At 41.3% G+C, this 17,469-nt stretch overlaps 2 protein-coding genes across 2 annotated transcripts in view; both read right to left on the reverse strand.

The window, feature by feature from the left end:
- Window positions 1-9,994: 9,994 nt before the first annotated feature.
- Window positions 9,995-12,560, reverse strand: zfand1 (zinc finger, AN1-type domain 1). Its single transcript, XM_073831188.1, has 8 exons — window positions 12,505-12,560; window positions 12,226-12,268; window positions 11,794-11,833; window positions 11,448-11,575; window positions 11,125-11,216; window positions 10,802-10,923; window positions 10,560-10,715; window positions 9,995-10,302 (listed from the first exon to the last, which is right to left on the reverse strand). Exons 1-8 carry the CDS (start codon window positions 12,557-12,559, stop codon window positions 10,126-10,128), a joined length of 813 nt encoding a protein of 270 aa, XP_073687289.1. The 5' UTR covers window position 12,560; the 3' UTR covers window positions 9,995-10,125.
- Window positions 12,561-14,438: 1,878 nt separating this feature from the next.
- Window positions 14,439-17,469, reverse strand: part of LOC141300209 (vinculin-like) — a 47,871-nt gene continuing 44,840 nt past the window's right edge. The window contains exon 13 of the mRNA XM_073830539.1: window positions 14,439-14,442. Coding sequence (XP_073686640.1) covers window positions 14,439-14,442 — 4 coding nt within the window. The remainder of the gene's footprint in view (window positions 14,443-17,469) is intronic.

A 17,469-nucleotide genomic window follows, 5' to 3' on the forward strand; every position in this document is an offset into this window, starting at 1 on the left:
AAATGAATACTAAAAACTGAAATGAAAAGTTTACTTCAGCCAGAAATGTACTTTTACTATGGTAAAATAAATATTCAGCGATATCTTCAAAAGGCTTTTGAATTCTGGCGCTCTTTTTTCTCTGCATAGTGTTGCTATGGCAACTAGTAAACACCGTAAATTTGGTTATGCTAGCATGTGTGGAAATATTTAAACCACGTGTTACAATTAACCCCGCGTTAGGTTAATTTTTAATCCATCTCCTGTCCTTAAAAGTCTATTTTGCAGAGATTGAAAATGAGCTCCTAAAACTTACTGCCAAATTCTAGAAGATAAATTGTTCAAACAGTGGTACAAGAGGATGTGGTGCTGGTCCTTGAATCTTCTAATCATTTGTCATGTCACACCATCATCAGATCATTGGCAGAATCAAGTCAAATATATTTTTTTGGCATGGCCCCCTGTTGACCTATTTAATGAAATGTACATGTGGACATGCATGATATTGTAACAATGTGTAACTTAGACAGATAATCATTATTATTCCACTAGCATTTGAAAGAATGTATTTATTTATTCATTTATTTAAATGCATTACTATTGACAACAACATCATCTATATTATCTAGTTTGGTCACTTTCTTCTTTTTTCCCATACACACAGACTGGTAACTATCATTTTATCAAAATTAGAAAAATCATTATGCATGTAGCCTACAGTATGTATTAATTTATTTAAATGCCACCTTCAGCTACAACTGTTCATTAAGGAATCATGTTAACAATAGTTATCTACTTTAGTTACCATGAACTAACAATGAACAGTCCTTTTACATCAATTAATCTTAGTTAATGTTGCTTTCAACATTCACTGATAGATCTAAAATCATCTAATAGATTGTAAAAAAAAAAGTTGTATCTGTTACATTAACTAATGTACTCTGAACTAACATGGGCAAACAATACACTATAAAAAACTGTTGAAAACAGAAAAATAACTGATAGCACATTATCTGTTAATTTACATACATTTCCTTTAACCGTAAAACACAACACAATACAATGTGTAATTTAAGATATCGGTAAAACACCTGTGAAAAATCTATATGAAAATTCCTTCATAACACTACACAGTGCCCTGTTTTTATAACCTTTTCTCAGGGTGTGATGAAATACTATTAATTACTAACATCATCAAAGGTTATTAAATTGTAAACTGTATATTTGAAAAAATATATATTGCACAATTTCTGTTAGTCAATACATTAACTAGTGTTAAATGAGACCTTATTGTAAAATGTTAAAGTGTCATGTATCAGTTTTGTAATTTCATGTTTGTATATGAATTTATCTAGATTTAAATGTAACAGTTTTAAGTTAAATTTTTAATTATCGAGAATAGGCAGGGATTTATCTTAACACAAATCTCAATTTTAATTATGAAGCATGTCAATCCCTAAACAAACCATCTGTGTTAGATCATTTAATCTTATTCCTAAACTATGATAAATAAATCAAGTGAATTAACTTTTTTCAACCTAACTGTGTGGATTTCATTGAGACTGCATGTTTGACAGATTTATTAAGAGGTTTCACGCCAAACAGACAGCAACTTCAATCATTCCCCATTCACCCCGTGCTGTTTTGGGGATGTTTGCGGTGTAAATCTTAGCCTACACAGAGAGTGGGTTGATACAAGCATTGATCAACTGTAGTTTTTTTTGTGTGCTAAAGTCCAGACTAGCAGCCATCCTTACTGTTCAATGAGCAATTACGTGTGTCTAACCAGTGTGGGTGTGTATGTGTGTGTGAGTAGGCATGAATTTCAGAGACAATTATTGCGAAGGACAGCATCATTATGCAGTTCAGTGGTGCATTTTAAACACAAACCAGGTTTTTTTTTCAGACTTTTTTACTTTATAACTTATACACAATCGTTGACAAGTAAGACAGCTATATTTATTCTGACTCATTCTTGATTACTGTGGACACAGCAGTAGGATTTGTGCAATATTATTAGTCACTGCACAAGTAGATGTACAGCATATTAAGTAAGCTGAATGCCAGTTGCTTAAATGCATTTTTTTATATATATTGTGGCCGGGCGGAGAACAGCAACAACAGAACAAGAGTTGAGTGAGCCCCGGAGGGTGCGTTTATTGACAGGTGTGAAGTAGAACAAACAATACGGTGAGTGAAGAGGTGAGCTTGTCTTCCTTGTGGTGCAGGGTGGCTTCTTCCTGGGTGCTGGTGTCTCCTAGTGTCGGTGGCCGGTGCAGGGGGTTGGTGCAAGGACGTGCTTTAACCCCAAAACGTGCAACCCGGAAGTGGGGGACCAAGCGGTCACGGCGACTCTGTAAGGGAGAGGATACAGCGGTCAGGTAAGTCTCACAGTGCATTGGAGATGTCTCTCACTCTCTGGCTGAAGCAGGCTGCTTATAAAGCTGGCGGGGCCGTGACCGATTGGTCCGCGGTGAGTGGATCCAGCTGGTCCTTGTGTGTTGCCAGGGCGACGCTGATTGCTCCTCGGGACGCCCGTCACACTCCCCCCCCCAAGCGACGTCCTGGTCCTGGAGGTGAAAAGAGAAGGGGGAGATAGGGGGTGGGTGGGGAGTGACCCCTGACAGACCTGTATAAGCTGCCCAGGACCGAGAGAGACCGTCGGCGTTGTTGTTGCTGGAACCGGCCCGGTGGCGCACATCGAAGTGGAAGTCCTGGAGCGACAGGAACCACCTCGTGACCCGGGCGTTCGTGTCCTTAGCCCGGGCCATCCATTGCAGCGGGGCGTGGTCTGTAAACAGAGTAAATTTGCGGCCTAAAAGATAATACCTGAGCTCCAGGACTGCCCACTTGATGGCGAGTGCTTCTTTTTCCACGGCAGCGTAGTTCCTCTCGGCCCGGGTCAGCTTTCGGCTGATGTAGACCACCGGATGCTCCTCTCCCTCCTGGACTTGGGAGAGCACAGCCCCCAATCCTGTGTCTGAAGCATCCGTTTGGAGCAGGAAGGGGCAGTTGAAGTCCGGAGCGCGCAGGACCGGTTCCGTGGTTAAGGCCTGTTTGATCTGTTGGAAGGCGCGCTCCGCTTCCGGGGTCCAGCGTATCTGCTCGGGCTGCCCCTTCCTGGTCAGGTCTGTCAGAGGGGCGGCTATGGAGGAGAAGCTGGGGATGAAGCAGCGGTAATAGCCGGCCAACCCCAGGAAGGCCCGTACCTGGGTCTTGCTGCGTGGCTGTGGTGCTTCCAGGATGGCCTTAACCTTGTCTTCCTGGGGTTTTACGAGGCCTCTTCCCACTCTGTAACCCAGGTACCTGGCTTCTTCCAAGGCAAGGTGGCATTTGCGGGGGTTGGCCGTCAGTCCAGCCCGGCGGAGCTTGGACAGCACCCTCCGGAGTCGATCGAGGTGGTCCTCCCATGCCTCCGAGTGGATGACCACGTCGTCCAGGTAGGCCGCGGCGTAGCTCTGGTGGGGTCGGAGAATCACGTCCATGAGGCGCTGAAACGTCGCTGGAGCGCCATGTAGGCCGAAGGGAAGGGTCCGGTACTGCCAGTGGCCCGACGGAGTGGAGAAGGCGGTCTTGGGCCTGGCATCAGCAGAGAGGGGGACCTGCCAATAGCCCTTGGTCAGGTCCAGGGTGGTGATGTACCGGGCCCTTCCCAGGCGCTCCAGGAGCTCATCCACCCGGGGCATGGGGTAGCTATCGAACTCCGAGACTTCGTTGAGGCGTCGATAGTCGTTACAGAACCTGAGGGTGCCGTCCGGCTTTGGGACCAGGACTATCGGGCTGGACCAGGGGCTTCGGGAAGGCTCAATGATCCCCAGCTTGAGCATTTTCTGGACCTCCTCCTCTATAGCCTGCCGACGGGCCTCGGGGACTCGATAGGGCCGTTGCCGGACGATGACGCCGGGAGGAGTGCGGATGTCGTGGGAGAGGACATTAGTCTGGCCGGGGGTGTCGGAGAACACGTCCAGGAACTGACCGACCAGGTGCCGCAGCTCCATCTTCTGGGCGGCCGACAGATGGGGGTTGACGTCTACAACCGCGGGTTCTGTGACGGCGAGGGCGACGGCTTGGTCCCTATCTCCAATCCATTTCTTGAGTAAGTTGATATGGTACAGCTGCAGGGGTCGTCTTCGGCCGGGTTGTCTTACCCGATAGTTAACTGGGCCTACTCTTTCTTCCACGGTAAACGGGCCCTGCCACTGGGCGAGGAACTTGCAGGCAGCGTTAGGGACCAAGACCATCACCCTGTCTCCAGGCTGGAACTCCCGCGGCTGGGCCGGCCGATTATAATGGCGTTGCTGGGCTTGTTGGGACTTCACGAGGTGTTCCCGGACTAACGGCATGACCCTGTCGATTTTACTCCTCATGTCCTGCACGTGCTCCACCACGGTGCGGAAGACGGCCGGCTGCTGCTCCCAGGCCTCTCGGGCTACGTCGAGGAGACCACGAGGCTGGCGGCCGAACAGGAGCTCAAAGGGTGTGAACCCGGTGGAGGCTTGGGGGACCTCCCGTATGCCAAAGAGAACGTATGGTAAGAGCAAGTCCCAGTCCTTCTTGTCTTCGGCCGCCACCTTCCGGAGCATCTGTTTGAGGGTCTGATTGAATCTCTCGACGAGCCCGTCGGTCTGAGGATGGTAGACAGATGTCTTGATTTGCTTTACCTTCAGCAGCCGGCACAGGTCAGCCATTAGCCGGGACATAAACGGGGTTCCCTGGTCGGTCAGAATCTCCGACGGAATACCCACCCGGCTGGAGAGCAGGAACAGCTCACGGGCGATGGCTTTGGCGGTGGCTTGGCGAAGGGGGACTGCCTCTGGATACCGGGTGGCGTAGTCAACGATGACAAGAATGTGTTCGTGTCCCCGGCCAGACCTCGGCAACGGCCCTACGATGTCCATCCCGATCCGCTCGAAAGGCACCCCGATGATGGGCAAAGGGATCAGAGGACTGGGGGGAGGCTTCCGAAGAGACGTGCGTTGGCATTCAGGGCAAGCTTGGCAAAAGCTCTTTACTTGGGCTTCCAGCCCTGGCCAGTGGAACCTGTCCCGGATTCGTTGGGTAGTGTTCTGGGCCCCCAGATGGCCTGCCATAGGGTGAGCGTGGGCGAGCTCCAGGACCATCTCCGTCTTTTGTTTTGGCACTACCAATAGTCGTTTAACCTCCCCCCGTCGCTCCGCGACGCAGTACAACAGGCCATTCCGAACGATGAAATGTGGGAGGGGGTGAGGGGCCGGCAGAATTTCCTGGTCCTCGAGCACCCGGACTTGCCGCCAGCAGTGCTTGAGCCTGTCGTCCTCTTTTTGGGCTTTCCCAAAGTCTCCTCCTCCAGTAACCTGTTGAAACACATCGTGAAACAGATTAGAACGTTGGCCGGCAGACTCACCCTCTCTCCCACTGTCCGTCGTAAGTAGGCTGGAGCGGCATCCGGACCCCCGCGACGGCGGTGGCCGCGGTTTGCGGCGGCAGTGGACAGGCTGTGTGGTGGAGGCCAAGGCGGCGTCGAGCCCCGGCCAGTCTCTGCCCAGTAGTAGGGGGACAGGTAGGTCCTTCAGCACCCCGACTTCCAAGGTCCAGGCCTGTCCATCCTTGTGAAAGGTAAGAAGGTTAGTTTGTACCTGGCGCGTGTCTCCATGGACGCAGGTGATCGGCATCAGAGCCTTGGAGGCTGGCCGGGGCCCAAGGGTGGCGGGCCGCACAAGGGAAACTGCGCTACCGGAGTCTAACAGGGCCCGGAAGTGACGCCCTCTGATCCTGACAGTGGCCGTAGGCGCTTCAGGGGGTGTTTTCTGGTGAACCACACAGCCTGCCATCCAAGCTTTGATGGGGGTTGACGGCTCTGTGGGCATTGGCTCGTCGCGGGGGCTGGTCGGCCTGTGTACCGGTCGTGGGGTGCCTTCCGGCGGGCGTCGCTCCTGGGGCACCCTCCGGAGGAATGGCTGCGCTCGCTCCCCGACGTCCCGGTGGTAGGTTGCGTCCGCCAGCTCCACGGCGTCGATCACCTCAGCGATGGTTTTTGGCCCCCGCATACCCGCGGCCTGCCTCATCGAACGGGGTAAAGCTCTCAGCAGCCTATCTACCACCACCCGTTCGGCCACTTGAGCTGGGGAGGGTGAATCTTCCAGTAGCCAGTGTTCGGCTAACCGCATCAGATCAGCGGCCTGGGCGCGGACTGGCAACCGTGTTTTAAACTCCCATTCATGGAAGCGCTGAGCGGCAACGGTTGCAGAGAGGCCGAGACGGCCTAATATTTCTTTTTTTAACTCATTATAATTATTTTGGGAAGACGCTGGTAAGGAAAAATATGCCCGTTGCGCCTCGCCGGAAAGCAGCGGTGCCAGTGTCGCAGCCCAAGTACCTCTCGCCCACCCTTCGGTGCGAGCGAGTGATTCGAACATCTTAAGGTAGGCCTCAATATCATCATTTGCGGTCAGCTTGGGTAGCAAACGGGCAGCGGTGACTCGAGGATCCGGTAGAGGGATGTTGTGGGCGGCCGGTAAGCGTAATTCGGCCAAATACCCTTGAATGTGGCTGTGTTGCTCGGTAAGCAGTTCGAAACATTGTTGCTGGCGGACGCTAACCTCCGTAAGCTGTTTCACAAGATCCTCCATCGTTGCGGGGAGGAGCGAGCCTAAAAAGAAAGAAAAAAGACAGCCGGAGGTGAGAGGGGCAACAAAATGGCGGTGTAAACAACGTCTTGTTTGTTGGTGTTCTCAGCCGGCGCTAGGAACGATCTGCCCGCATTCTCCACCACCTTGTGGCCGGGCGGAGAACAGCAACAACAGAACAAGAGTTGAGTGAGCCCCGGAGGGTGCGTTTATTGACAGGTGTGAAGTAGAACAAACAATACGGTGAGTGAAGAGGTGAGCTTGTCTTCCTTGTGGTGCAGGGTGGCTTCTTCCTGGGTGCTGGTGTCTCCTAGTGTCGGTGGCCGGTGCAGGGGGTTGGTGCAAGGACGTGCTTTAACCCCAAAACGTGCAACCCGGAAGTGGGGGACCAAGCGGTCACGGCGACTCTGTAAGGGAGAGGATACAGCGGTCAGGTAAGTCTCACAGTGCATTGGAGATGTCTCTCACTCTCTGGCTGAAGCAGGCTGCTTATAAAGCTGGCGGGGCCGTGACCGATTGGTCCGCGGTGAGTGGATCCAGCTGGTCCTTGTGTGTTGCCAGGGCGACGCTGATTGCTCCTCGGGACGCCCGTCACAATATATATAATTTATAATTTACGTTTAAATAAAATCATTTGAATTGCACTAGAAAATCATATGAAACCTTTTAGATTTGCAAAATCTAAGTTTTGAATTTGCTCAGTACATTATTTTCCTCATAAAGGTTAAATGACTTGTTATAATTAACAACTTAACCATTATTTATATTCAACTCATTATGTCACTCAAACAATAATGTAACACCAATGAAATATTTAAATATGAAAAAAAACATGATGACTTTTTAAAATGTATTACCTTAAATAAAAACGATGAGCCCTAAATGTCATAGTTGTACCAGATGGCGTATCCAACGTGTTTTTTTTATATACAAAACAGATTAAAATTATTTCGCATAACTTAAAATGATGTTATAAAAATAGATTTTTCATGACTGAAAAGTCAAGGGACAGGTTTGTCACCTTAAAAAGTTACATTGTAATGTACTTTCCATTTAATGCTGTTGACAAGCCTTCCACAAGAGACATACTGTCTGTTGATGCTGATGATTCTTGATTTGTCACGAGCCATACATTTCCCACTGAATGTTGTATTAAAGACAGCTCTTTATTTCTTTCTCACCAACGCAAGCCAGAGACCTTCAGCGGTTCCTTTAGTGGCCATAATTGCCCTTGATATTGCACAAAAATAAGGTAATCAATATTAGACATCTTTGACTTCTGTGTCTTCTTTTAATACTTATGCACAGACTTATTATGTTAGCCTTGTATACATATTTAATTTGTTTCTTTTGTCACTATGCCCTTTATTTACAGATTCATAATAAACCTTTAAACCTGAATGACCTTCAACAGCCAAACAAGAGCAAGAAAAGGTTTGAAAGCAGGTAATATTCCTAATCTTCCTTATGAGTAAGTGAAATATTACTACCTATTACTGGCATCTAGTTTTATAACAAGTATGTGGGCCTCTGTAGAAAAAATATTCACTTTACAAACTAGTTCTTAACTAAGAAAATGTGTTCAAAACTTTAAAATAATGTATCTAATATAAAAAATGTATAACTTGGAAAATTACATTTGTGATGTTATCAAATGATCTATGAAGTCAAGAGAAAATGGAAAATGTCAGATTATCTGATGTAAGTTTCTGATGTTCTGTTGCTCAGTCAAAGGATTTGATTAAAAAAAAGATCTTTATCGTCGTGTTTAATTCATTATATTTAATTCACACAATAACTTTCAGAATGCATTATATTGTGAGATGCAGTATATGTAGTATTTCAGTACGTGAAATAAACATTTTCCACAAAGAAATTTTACAAAAGAAAACATCTGACTGCCTTCAGACATTTGAGGCAATTAGGGGACACATCAATGTGTCAAATCCTGCTTAATGGCTTTAAATGATAAGAGAAGAATACATAAGTACATAATTTCTGCCTGACAGGAATGCACCATTTCTCTCATGACTTAAGTGTGGAAGCCAAATTCTTTCCTAGAATTTAGGATTTTAAATTAAGTAAAAAGAAAACAGATTTTCCTAACACTGTACACTGTACAATTGGTGATTATATTATAATTACACAATTATTTACATAATTTATTAATAGTAAAATAATAAAAGATTGTCAAACTATTTAGTAAAGTGAGGCTTCTTTTCTTTTTTGTGATATGAGAACAGTCATAGCATACAGATATTTTTTTAAATATCAAAATACATTTTACTTCACAGAAGTAAAATGGTTGAAATACGGTTTAAATATTTCCACACATTCTAGCATAACCAAATTTATGGTATTTACTACTTGACATAGCAACACTACAGAGACAAAAGTGCGCCAAAATTTAAAAGTCTTTTGAAGATATTCGCTGAATATTTATTTTACCATAGTAAAAGTAAATTTCTGGCTGAAGTAAATTTTTCATCTCAGTTTTTAGTATTCATTTAAAACGAGATAACATCTGCTATTATTTTAATCTTCAATCTGCTATTTATCAGTTTATCAGTTATTAATGCTTTGCAAACCAGTTGCGAAGATGGGGAAAGTTGTAACAGCGTGTTACACTGTGCTGTTCTGTGACATTAGCGATGTAATTTACGCCATTTACTTTTATGGATTTTAATGAGAAACCACAAGAAACAGGTGAATATGACTGACAGTCGATGTTTAATGTTCAGAATTTATTGTTTCAAGAAATGTAAAGCATTTTGGCTCGTTTATTTGTCTCTTGTTTTATTAGAGCTGTGTGTGGAGGGAGTGAAGTGTTCTTCTGAATTTATAAATGTGTTTCATCTATTTGGGCACTACTACTGTACAGCTGTGTTTTGCGATCAGGGCCGCCCCAAGCATTGCGATGTGTTCATTGTCAAACTCCAAAATTCGATTATTTTTTATTCTAATAAAAAAACGCCATTATTTTATTTGAAAAGGTTAACAATTTTAGTTTATTGGAAAAAAAATTTAGTTTGTCGTGTTTTTTTTGTTGTTTTTTTTTTTTCATTCGACCAGATAACATTTTATAAGCTCTCATATGGTTATGTTACAATGTACCCCACCTACTGGGCATGTTGTAACATTTCACTTCTTTTCTTTCGAGGTAAATAACGAAAAACGTATACACTGTAATTATGAAACAAAGCGACATATTTGTACTAGACAAGTGTGAAATTAATGTGGATAAAAAAAGTTATACTCTGAACTCCACATGGATTTAAACAAACTGAGAAATTCAAAAAGTGTTAGGTTGTGCCCCGTTCTCCCCTATATTCACAGCATTTCATGCGTGAATTGCATGTTTGTGTTTCATTTTTAATAAATTATTAAATAGAACAAAAGAATAAGCATCATGCCATTGACCCATTTATTAAAAATAAGCAAATCATGTGTGGAAAAAATTTACAATAGACATCTGACAACCTTTGTTTCCAACCAAACTATTTTACTATACAACTCTTTTGAATAGTTGTGGGATTTTCTCTCAGGAGGAAGATATATAGGCTGTGACATCATCTAGTCCAGAGCTCTCATTATCCAGATACTCCAGAATTATGTTGCCTCCGTTGTGCAGGGGACAGTCTGTAAGGGAGAGCAGTGACTGGAGGCTGGCATCCATCTTAAAGGCTTCACCCGTCTCAGGGTGACACAAATGCAGTTTCTGTGCAAAGCATAGTTTTATGTGAATTGTATTCACAAAATAATAAAGAAATAAATTTGTTACAAAGTCAAAATCCTAAAACAATAGCCCCCAACATTGCACATTTTGCATGTCTTCTTAATTAAAAACACCTGATTCGACTCTTCAGCTTATAAGTAGAGACTCCAAAACTTGAAATTGGTGACATGCAAAATGTACAGAAGGGATAGGGGCACTGTCCTATAGAATAAAGTTTTATGTGGTGCTGTATGGCTGACCTTAGCTGTGAGCACGTTGTTGTTGTTCTTCAGACTGGCCTGAGATGCAGCAAAGTCCACTACTTTGCCAACACTCCACTTACTACAGAAGAACATGGGCAAACTAGGGTCTTTAGCCTCTTTGGGCAGAAACACCTGGAAATACGTCCGTTCTGTCTGCAGAGGAGTAATTTCTGATGTAATATTTGTCATAAATTAATGCAAAGAAAGGTACTTTGTAATATAAGGTTTGACTCTGATACCTGTGGCAGGCCTTTATCTCCTGATGCATGCATTTTAAGCTTCATCAGAGCAACTTTTGCAGCAGTTGCAGCATTTTTTGCTCCTTTTCTACCTTTACGTGGTGGTGCATTCTTCTTTGACTCTGTTGGAGGTATTGTAGATTATTTTTTTGGCTTTTTAAGAATTATTTGGTATTACAAACTCTTCAATATTAGACGCTACTGCCCTCATGTGGACAAGAAGAGAATATACACCAAACAGCAGGAGACAGAAATGCAAATAGCTTAAATCCAAGACAAACTAGTGTACTAAACACTAGTTTGTGTGCTAAAAAAAAACTGACCCACTATCTTTTGCACCAGCTCCTGTGTTGCAGCCATGCGAGGCTTTGGAGTCTCCAGTTTCTCACACTTATGGTCATCCTGATGCCGATGTCTGAAACCAGATGAAAAGTCAGATATGTAGAAGAGCACTGGATTTTAGATGTGGACACAGCACCTAGTACATCAGCTGTGATTATATGCACAAAACAATGTTTTAATGAGATTCTATCTATTGGTTTTCTACTACAGTCTCTCTGTCCATTTGGGTGAGACTTCAGTGGTGTCAGAAATGTGAAGTATGGAATGCATGACTATTAAATGATGATTGTGAGAGGTTTTATACGTGAGGCAGAAGTGTTTTTCACAGTGTGGGCAGATGACAGGCAGCAGCTCTTTCCCTCTGCAATTCTCAAAGCTACATGGATGTAATGTGCTTTCTCCAGACTCAGAGATGTCTTTCTTCCCTACCACCTAAAAGAGTTAAGAGAATAATCTGTAACAGCCATTCAAACTAGTAATTAGTTTAAGAAACACACACTTACATATGCAGAAATACATACATACATTTATATTTATATAACATGTGTGTTTGTTTATGTGTATATATGCATGTGTTATTGTTGTAACATTGTATATTGCACTATTTTTTTTTGTTTTTTTTGTCTGTAGTAAAATCATTTCTCACTCACCTCTGGACAAGAGTGAGAGTCCCGGCTTCTGTGTTCTAAACTAGAGGAGATTTAATGTTAATTGAGAAAACAATGATGGCAGTGAATAGAATGAAGTGTCTCAGACTGTCTTATTCAAAACTAATTCACTAATTCATTCAATAATTAATGAGACACCTGCGTTTCCCCATAAAGTATAGTGTGGAATTACCACTGCATGGTAACAGCATGAAATGTAATACTATGGTAGTGAATGAATTTACCATATTATTTTTATGGCATTCAAAAAATGTCATGGTACCATAATGACATGATAAGACCACCATACTTTTCTGCCTAGTCACTTCTTGTCTTTGTTATTACTCCGATCCGCACTATTTAATTTTAAATAGATTAATACAGATCTGAGATTAATTTATTGTAGTTTTCAAAGCCAGCGGTACAAAATCTTACCAAAAAACTCCTGAACAGCTGCTGCATACGAATGGTAGAAAATCTGCATTAAAACATGAAAATGATTAAAAATTATTCGAATTATAATCCTTTTTTATATACAAAAGTAATGAGTATGAGAGCAGATGACTGCTGCTGACTCACATCACACTGATGGTACATCTTATATTTACAATAGCTGTTTGAATAAATAATGAACCTGGAAACAGTATTGTAATTTCTACTAGAAGTGACTGTAGATAATGCTTAAACGTTAAAGAACGTAAAACCTAAAGTTACCTTTTTGATTGCAAAACTCAATATCACAATGTTTTCCGATATCTAGTTCAGCCATTTTAAATGACGTCACAAAGTAATTTCAATATAAAAGTCTCTTTGAAACGATCTCAAATTTGTTTCTCTCATGTCAGAGATGGTAAATATATTATTGGGAGATAACTGTACTTATGACAAGCGATGTCATGTAAATCTGCGTTCTGACTATCCATAATATGTTATATAGCTAGAGTTTTATTTCGACGAATCGTAATTATATTTTGACTAGTCCATGATGTTAGATATGTCAGCAAATTACACGACGAATCCGGAAATATACGGCAAGCCAAATTAGCTTTAAATGCCCATCATTACTTAACAGTGTTGCGCAGCAACTAGTTACTTGTAATTTAGTTGCTGTAATAATATTACTTTTTGCAGGAACTAGTAGCCCAGTGTAACTAATTACTAAGATTTCAGTAATAATATTACAGTTAGCCTAAAATCCATAAAATAACCCCAACAATTAAATAATTAAACAATTCCAAACCCATAAAAGCTTCATTCGTCTTCAGAACACAATTTAAGATATTTTGGATGAAAACCGGTCCCATTGACTGCCAAGTAAATAACACTGTCAAAGCCCAGAAAAGTATAAAAGATGTCTTCAAAATAGTCTGTCTGCCATCAGTTGTTCATAATTTTACGAAGCTACGAGAAAACAAACCAAAGAAAAATAATGACTTTATTCAACAATTCATCTCCTTTGCGTCACCCTAGCGGAGGAGCATACAAAAAGTATTCTCGTAGCTTTGTAAGATTATGGTTGAACCACTGATGGCAAATGGAAAAGTATGAAAAAGTATGGTAGCATGGTCTTTCATACTTTTCTGAGCTTGACAGTGTTATTTACTTGGCAGTCAATGGGACAGCCACAAAGCTCCCAGTTTTCATCCAAAATATCTTACATTGTGTTCCCGAAGACGAACATAGCTTTTACAGGTTTGGAACGACATGGGGGTAAGTGATAAATGACAAAATTTTCATTTTGGGGTGGAGTAACCCTTTAATTGCTGTTAACTGAATCTGTGAGTTAAGCTTGTTAAGTTTAGTTTTGATTAGTTTGTTTTTAATCTGAAATGAAATAAGCAGAAAAAACAAGGTTTTGGCTCGATTTTCATATTTTTGGTTCAGGGGTAGAAAACGGACAAACGACAACATTTGTTTTCATCTTGTGGGCGGTCCCTTTTCACTGATTAATTTCATGCAGTTAGGATATGGTAAAATTTGTTAATTGATTATTTACAGTCATTCATGTGACTGAGGTTAAGCACATGACATCGTTTAGGCTGCTGCTTGTTTTGTGGCGCTCCGGTGAAGCTTAACTTAAGTGGAAAAATGAGACTAATAAACAAATGTTATGAGGCTGTCAGTCAGGCCAGTGCATCCCTGTGTGGTAGGAAAAGGAAAAAAGCCTGTGACAGAGTTACGGCAGACACTGTGACACAGTTACTGCTGCTGTCAACAGGTGCTAAAAAACAATTGCTGTCATTCCAGCAGTTCATCCCTGACCAAAGTTTTGCTGCTAACAAGCAGACTTTGTCAAGGTGAGTTTCTGATCCAATTTTTCTTGCTTATAGGCACGCAGTATAGTTTCACGTCTAGGTGTAAGGGTCCACTCTATAGGAGTGTTGTTCCAAGGCCCTTTATGAAGGTGCTCTACACACACATTAATAATGTTTTATAGTGTGGATGTGGATCCAACCCTAGGCTCTCAGGTCCTGTCGAGTTGATCTAATTTTAGCCCACAGGTTCGGGTTCCATCTAATACACAGCTTGTAGGCCAGACATCCTTTCAGTATGGTTGCATGGTTATGAACAATACCATAGTGTCAACACTGTGATGCAGCATTTAGGTGCTTGAAAGGGAAGATCTCAGGGTAACGTACATAACCCTGTTACCTGAGAGGGGAAAAAGACACTGTATCATGTTTCCTTGCGTTTACACATGCGCTGTTCTTCAGACAAATAATGATGTCAGTTGCAGACGCCATTTTATGGGCTTGGTGACGCACTGCGCTATGTCACTTGGCCCACCTTTTGCCAAAAAGAATTGGCATGTGTCTGCACATGCTTTAGACACCAGTCATGCTGGAGGTGTTCACATAGCGTCAACACCATAACACAGCATATCATTCCCTTCCCAAGGAACCAGGTTACATGTGTAACCTGTAAAATTTCTTTGCAAAACAAGATTGACAGCTCTCTACTGTTTAGAATTCATTGATGTAAATGTTCCATGTTCTATGTTTACATTACAAAATTATTCCTAAATTGTCCCCTTGTATAGATGGTAATGAAATGGAAAGAATAACACCTTTGTATTCGTTCAGGTAAATGTAATTGTTTTGATAGCATTTAATTGTTTATATTTAGTATATACTTCAATATGGTTTTACTGTAAAAAATATAGCAAATTGCTTTCTTATTCAGTTTTGTATTATGTTATGTTTTGACCTTAATTTTAAAAGTTTGTAAATGTGCAAATTTGTCTGTAGGTCAGTACATAGAGTTTTGGCAGTCGTTGTGTTTGCTGTAAGAAATAATTCATGAAAAAGTTTGAAAAGTAATCTTTGAATGTTTTTTGTTTCAAAGCAATGATAAATGATCCACATCTTAGCCCACATGGATTGCTAAAGGTAGGTCTATAGGCCTTATTCATAGTTTTCACATGACGTCACACCCTAACAGGAATGCCCACCTGCAGGGCAAAACAAGGCTTTCCTCCACTTTAAGTGTTTTTCACATTAAATGTTTTAAAATGTCCTGCTGTTTTAGTGATTTAAATATTGCAGTGGGTGCTTTATACAGATTTCAAATGGCCAATTTTTTTTTTATTCACATATCCAGCCAATCAGAAAAAGTAAAAATTATTCATAGGCCTAATACTATTACAGTTTTTCTCAGTCGCTACAAGTTCAGTGGCCTAAACCCATTTGTCAATTGCAAATTGCTGGCAGCAGAAGTTATACAACTTCAAAACAGTTGTTATCGTTTACACACATGAAATCAAAATGGTTCACACTTGTCAGTGTTACTTAATGTTATTTAAGGATAAGTGTGTGCTGTTGAGATGTGATGATTGGGTTAATTATATAATGAGTGTTTTACCACCCCAGTTGGAAAGAACTGTAAAAACTTAAAATAAACATTTTTTACAATGTTATGGTTTTGTGGAAATGTGTGACATCTTCAAAAATGTGTCACTTTTTTTTTTTTGATAAAAATATCCATATGCAGTGTTGGAAGGTACGGAAGTACGGAAGTCCTAAGAGGCCATGCAGTGTTATTTTTTTCTTCTGGTTTTGTCGTGATCACGACATATTTTTGTCGTGATCACGACATAACAGAAGTTGTTTTGTCGTGATCACGACATAATTTTCTCGTGATCTCGACATAACGAGTTGTTTTGTCGTGATCACGACATAATTTTCTTGTGATCTCGACATAATAAAAGTTGTTTTCTCGTGATCACGACTTCATTGTCTCGTGATCTCGAGAAAACAAAAGTTGTTTTGTCATTATCATGACTTATTTTTCTCGTTATCACGACATAACAAAGTTGTTTTCTCGTTATCATGAGTTATTTTTCTCCTTATCACGACATAGCAAAAGTTGTTTTCTCGTTCTCATGAGTTATTTTTCTAGTGATCACGACATAACAGAAGTTGTTTTGTCGTGATCACGACATAATTTTCTCGTGATCTCGACATAACGAGTTGTTTTGTCGTGATCACGACATAATTTTCTTGTAATCTCGACATAACAAAAGTTGTTTTCTCGTGATCACGACTTCATTGTCTCGTGATCTTGAGAAAACAAAAGTTGTTTTGTCATTATCATGACTTATTTTTCTCGTTATCACGACATAACAAAGTTGTTTTCTCGTTATCATGAGTTATTTTTCTCCTTATCACGACATAGCAAAAGTTGTTTTCTCGTTCTCATGAGTTATTTTTCTCGTGATCTCGACATAACAGAAGTTGTTTTGTCGTGATCACGACATAATTTTCTCGTGATCTCGACATAACGAGTTGTTTTGTCGTGATCACGACATAATTTTCTTGTGATCTCGACATAACAAAAGTTGTTTTCTCGTGATCACGACTTCATTGTCTCGTGATCTCGAGAAAACAAAAGTTGTTTTGTCATTATCATGACTTATTTTTCTCGTTATCACGACATAACAAAGTTGTTTTCTCGTTATCATGAGTTATTTTTCTCGTTATCACGACAAAACAAAAGTTGTTTTCTCGTTCTCATGAGTTATTTTTCTAGTGATCACGACATAACAGAGGTTCTCGAAGTTACACAAATGCGCCAACAGGTGGCAGTATTGTATTACAAATGACTGATTGGACACGCATAATGTACAGTATATCCATGTTTGGGACAGAGCAAGGACCACTCCGTGATTGCTATAGTTTGTGCAGTTAATTATTGACATTTAATTAACTTATAAACAGTGTTGGGCACTTACCTTTAAAAAAGTAATTAGTTATAGTTACTAGGTACTTCTCACATATAGTAACTGAGTTAGTAACTGAGTTACATCATTATAAAAGTAACGAATTACCAGGCAAAGTAACTATTGCGTTACTTTAAAAAAAAAATCTAATTTAATATAACTATAAAATAAATATAAAACATTGTACACTCATCTACACTATTTTAATGTTGTTGTGGGACAACGTCAGAGACAACTATCAAATTCAACATATTATTATAAATATTATCATTACTATAGTGGAACAATAAAGCACAATAGGTGGTTTAGAACTTTAAATATTTATTGCACAGACCGACGCAGAGTGACTCTTTTTTTCCTGGGCATAAGTTGCACGTTACATAACATTTTTGCCTTTCACCTCAGCGAGGGAAAAGTAGTGCTTATACTTCCAGTTTGCGAAAGCTACCTTTGAACTTGTT

The sequence above is a fragment of the Garra rufa genome, chromosome 24 (assembly GCF_049309525.1).
Source record: "Garra rufa chromosome 24, GarRuf1.0, whole genome shotgun sequence".
Taxonomy (NCBI): domain Eukaryota; kingdom Metazoa; phylum Chordata; class Actinopteri; order Cypriniformes; family Cyprinidae; genus Garra; species Garra rufa.

Coding starts and splice junctions, on each gene's coding strand:
- zfand1 (XM_073831188.1), bottom strand. CDS start 12,559: ATGGCTGAACTAGATATCGGAAAACATTGTGATATTGAGTTTTGCAAT. Junction 11,834..12,225: donor AGCTGTTCAGGAGTTTTTTG/GTAAGATTTTGT, acceptor AATCTCCTCTAG/TTTAGAACACAGAAGCCGGG. Junction 10,303..10,559: donor ACAACGTGCTCACAGCTAAG/GTCAGCCATACA, acceptor TGCTTTGCACAG/AAACTGCATTTGTGTCACCC.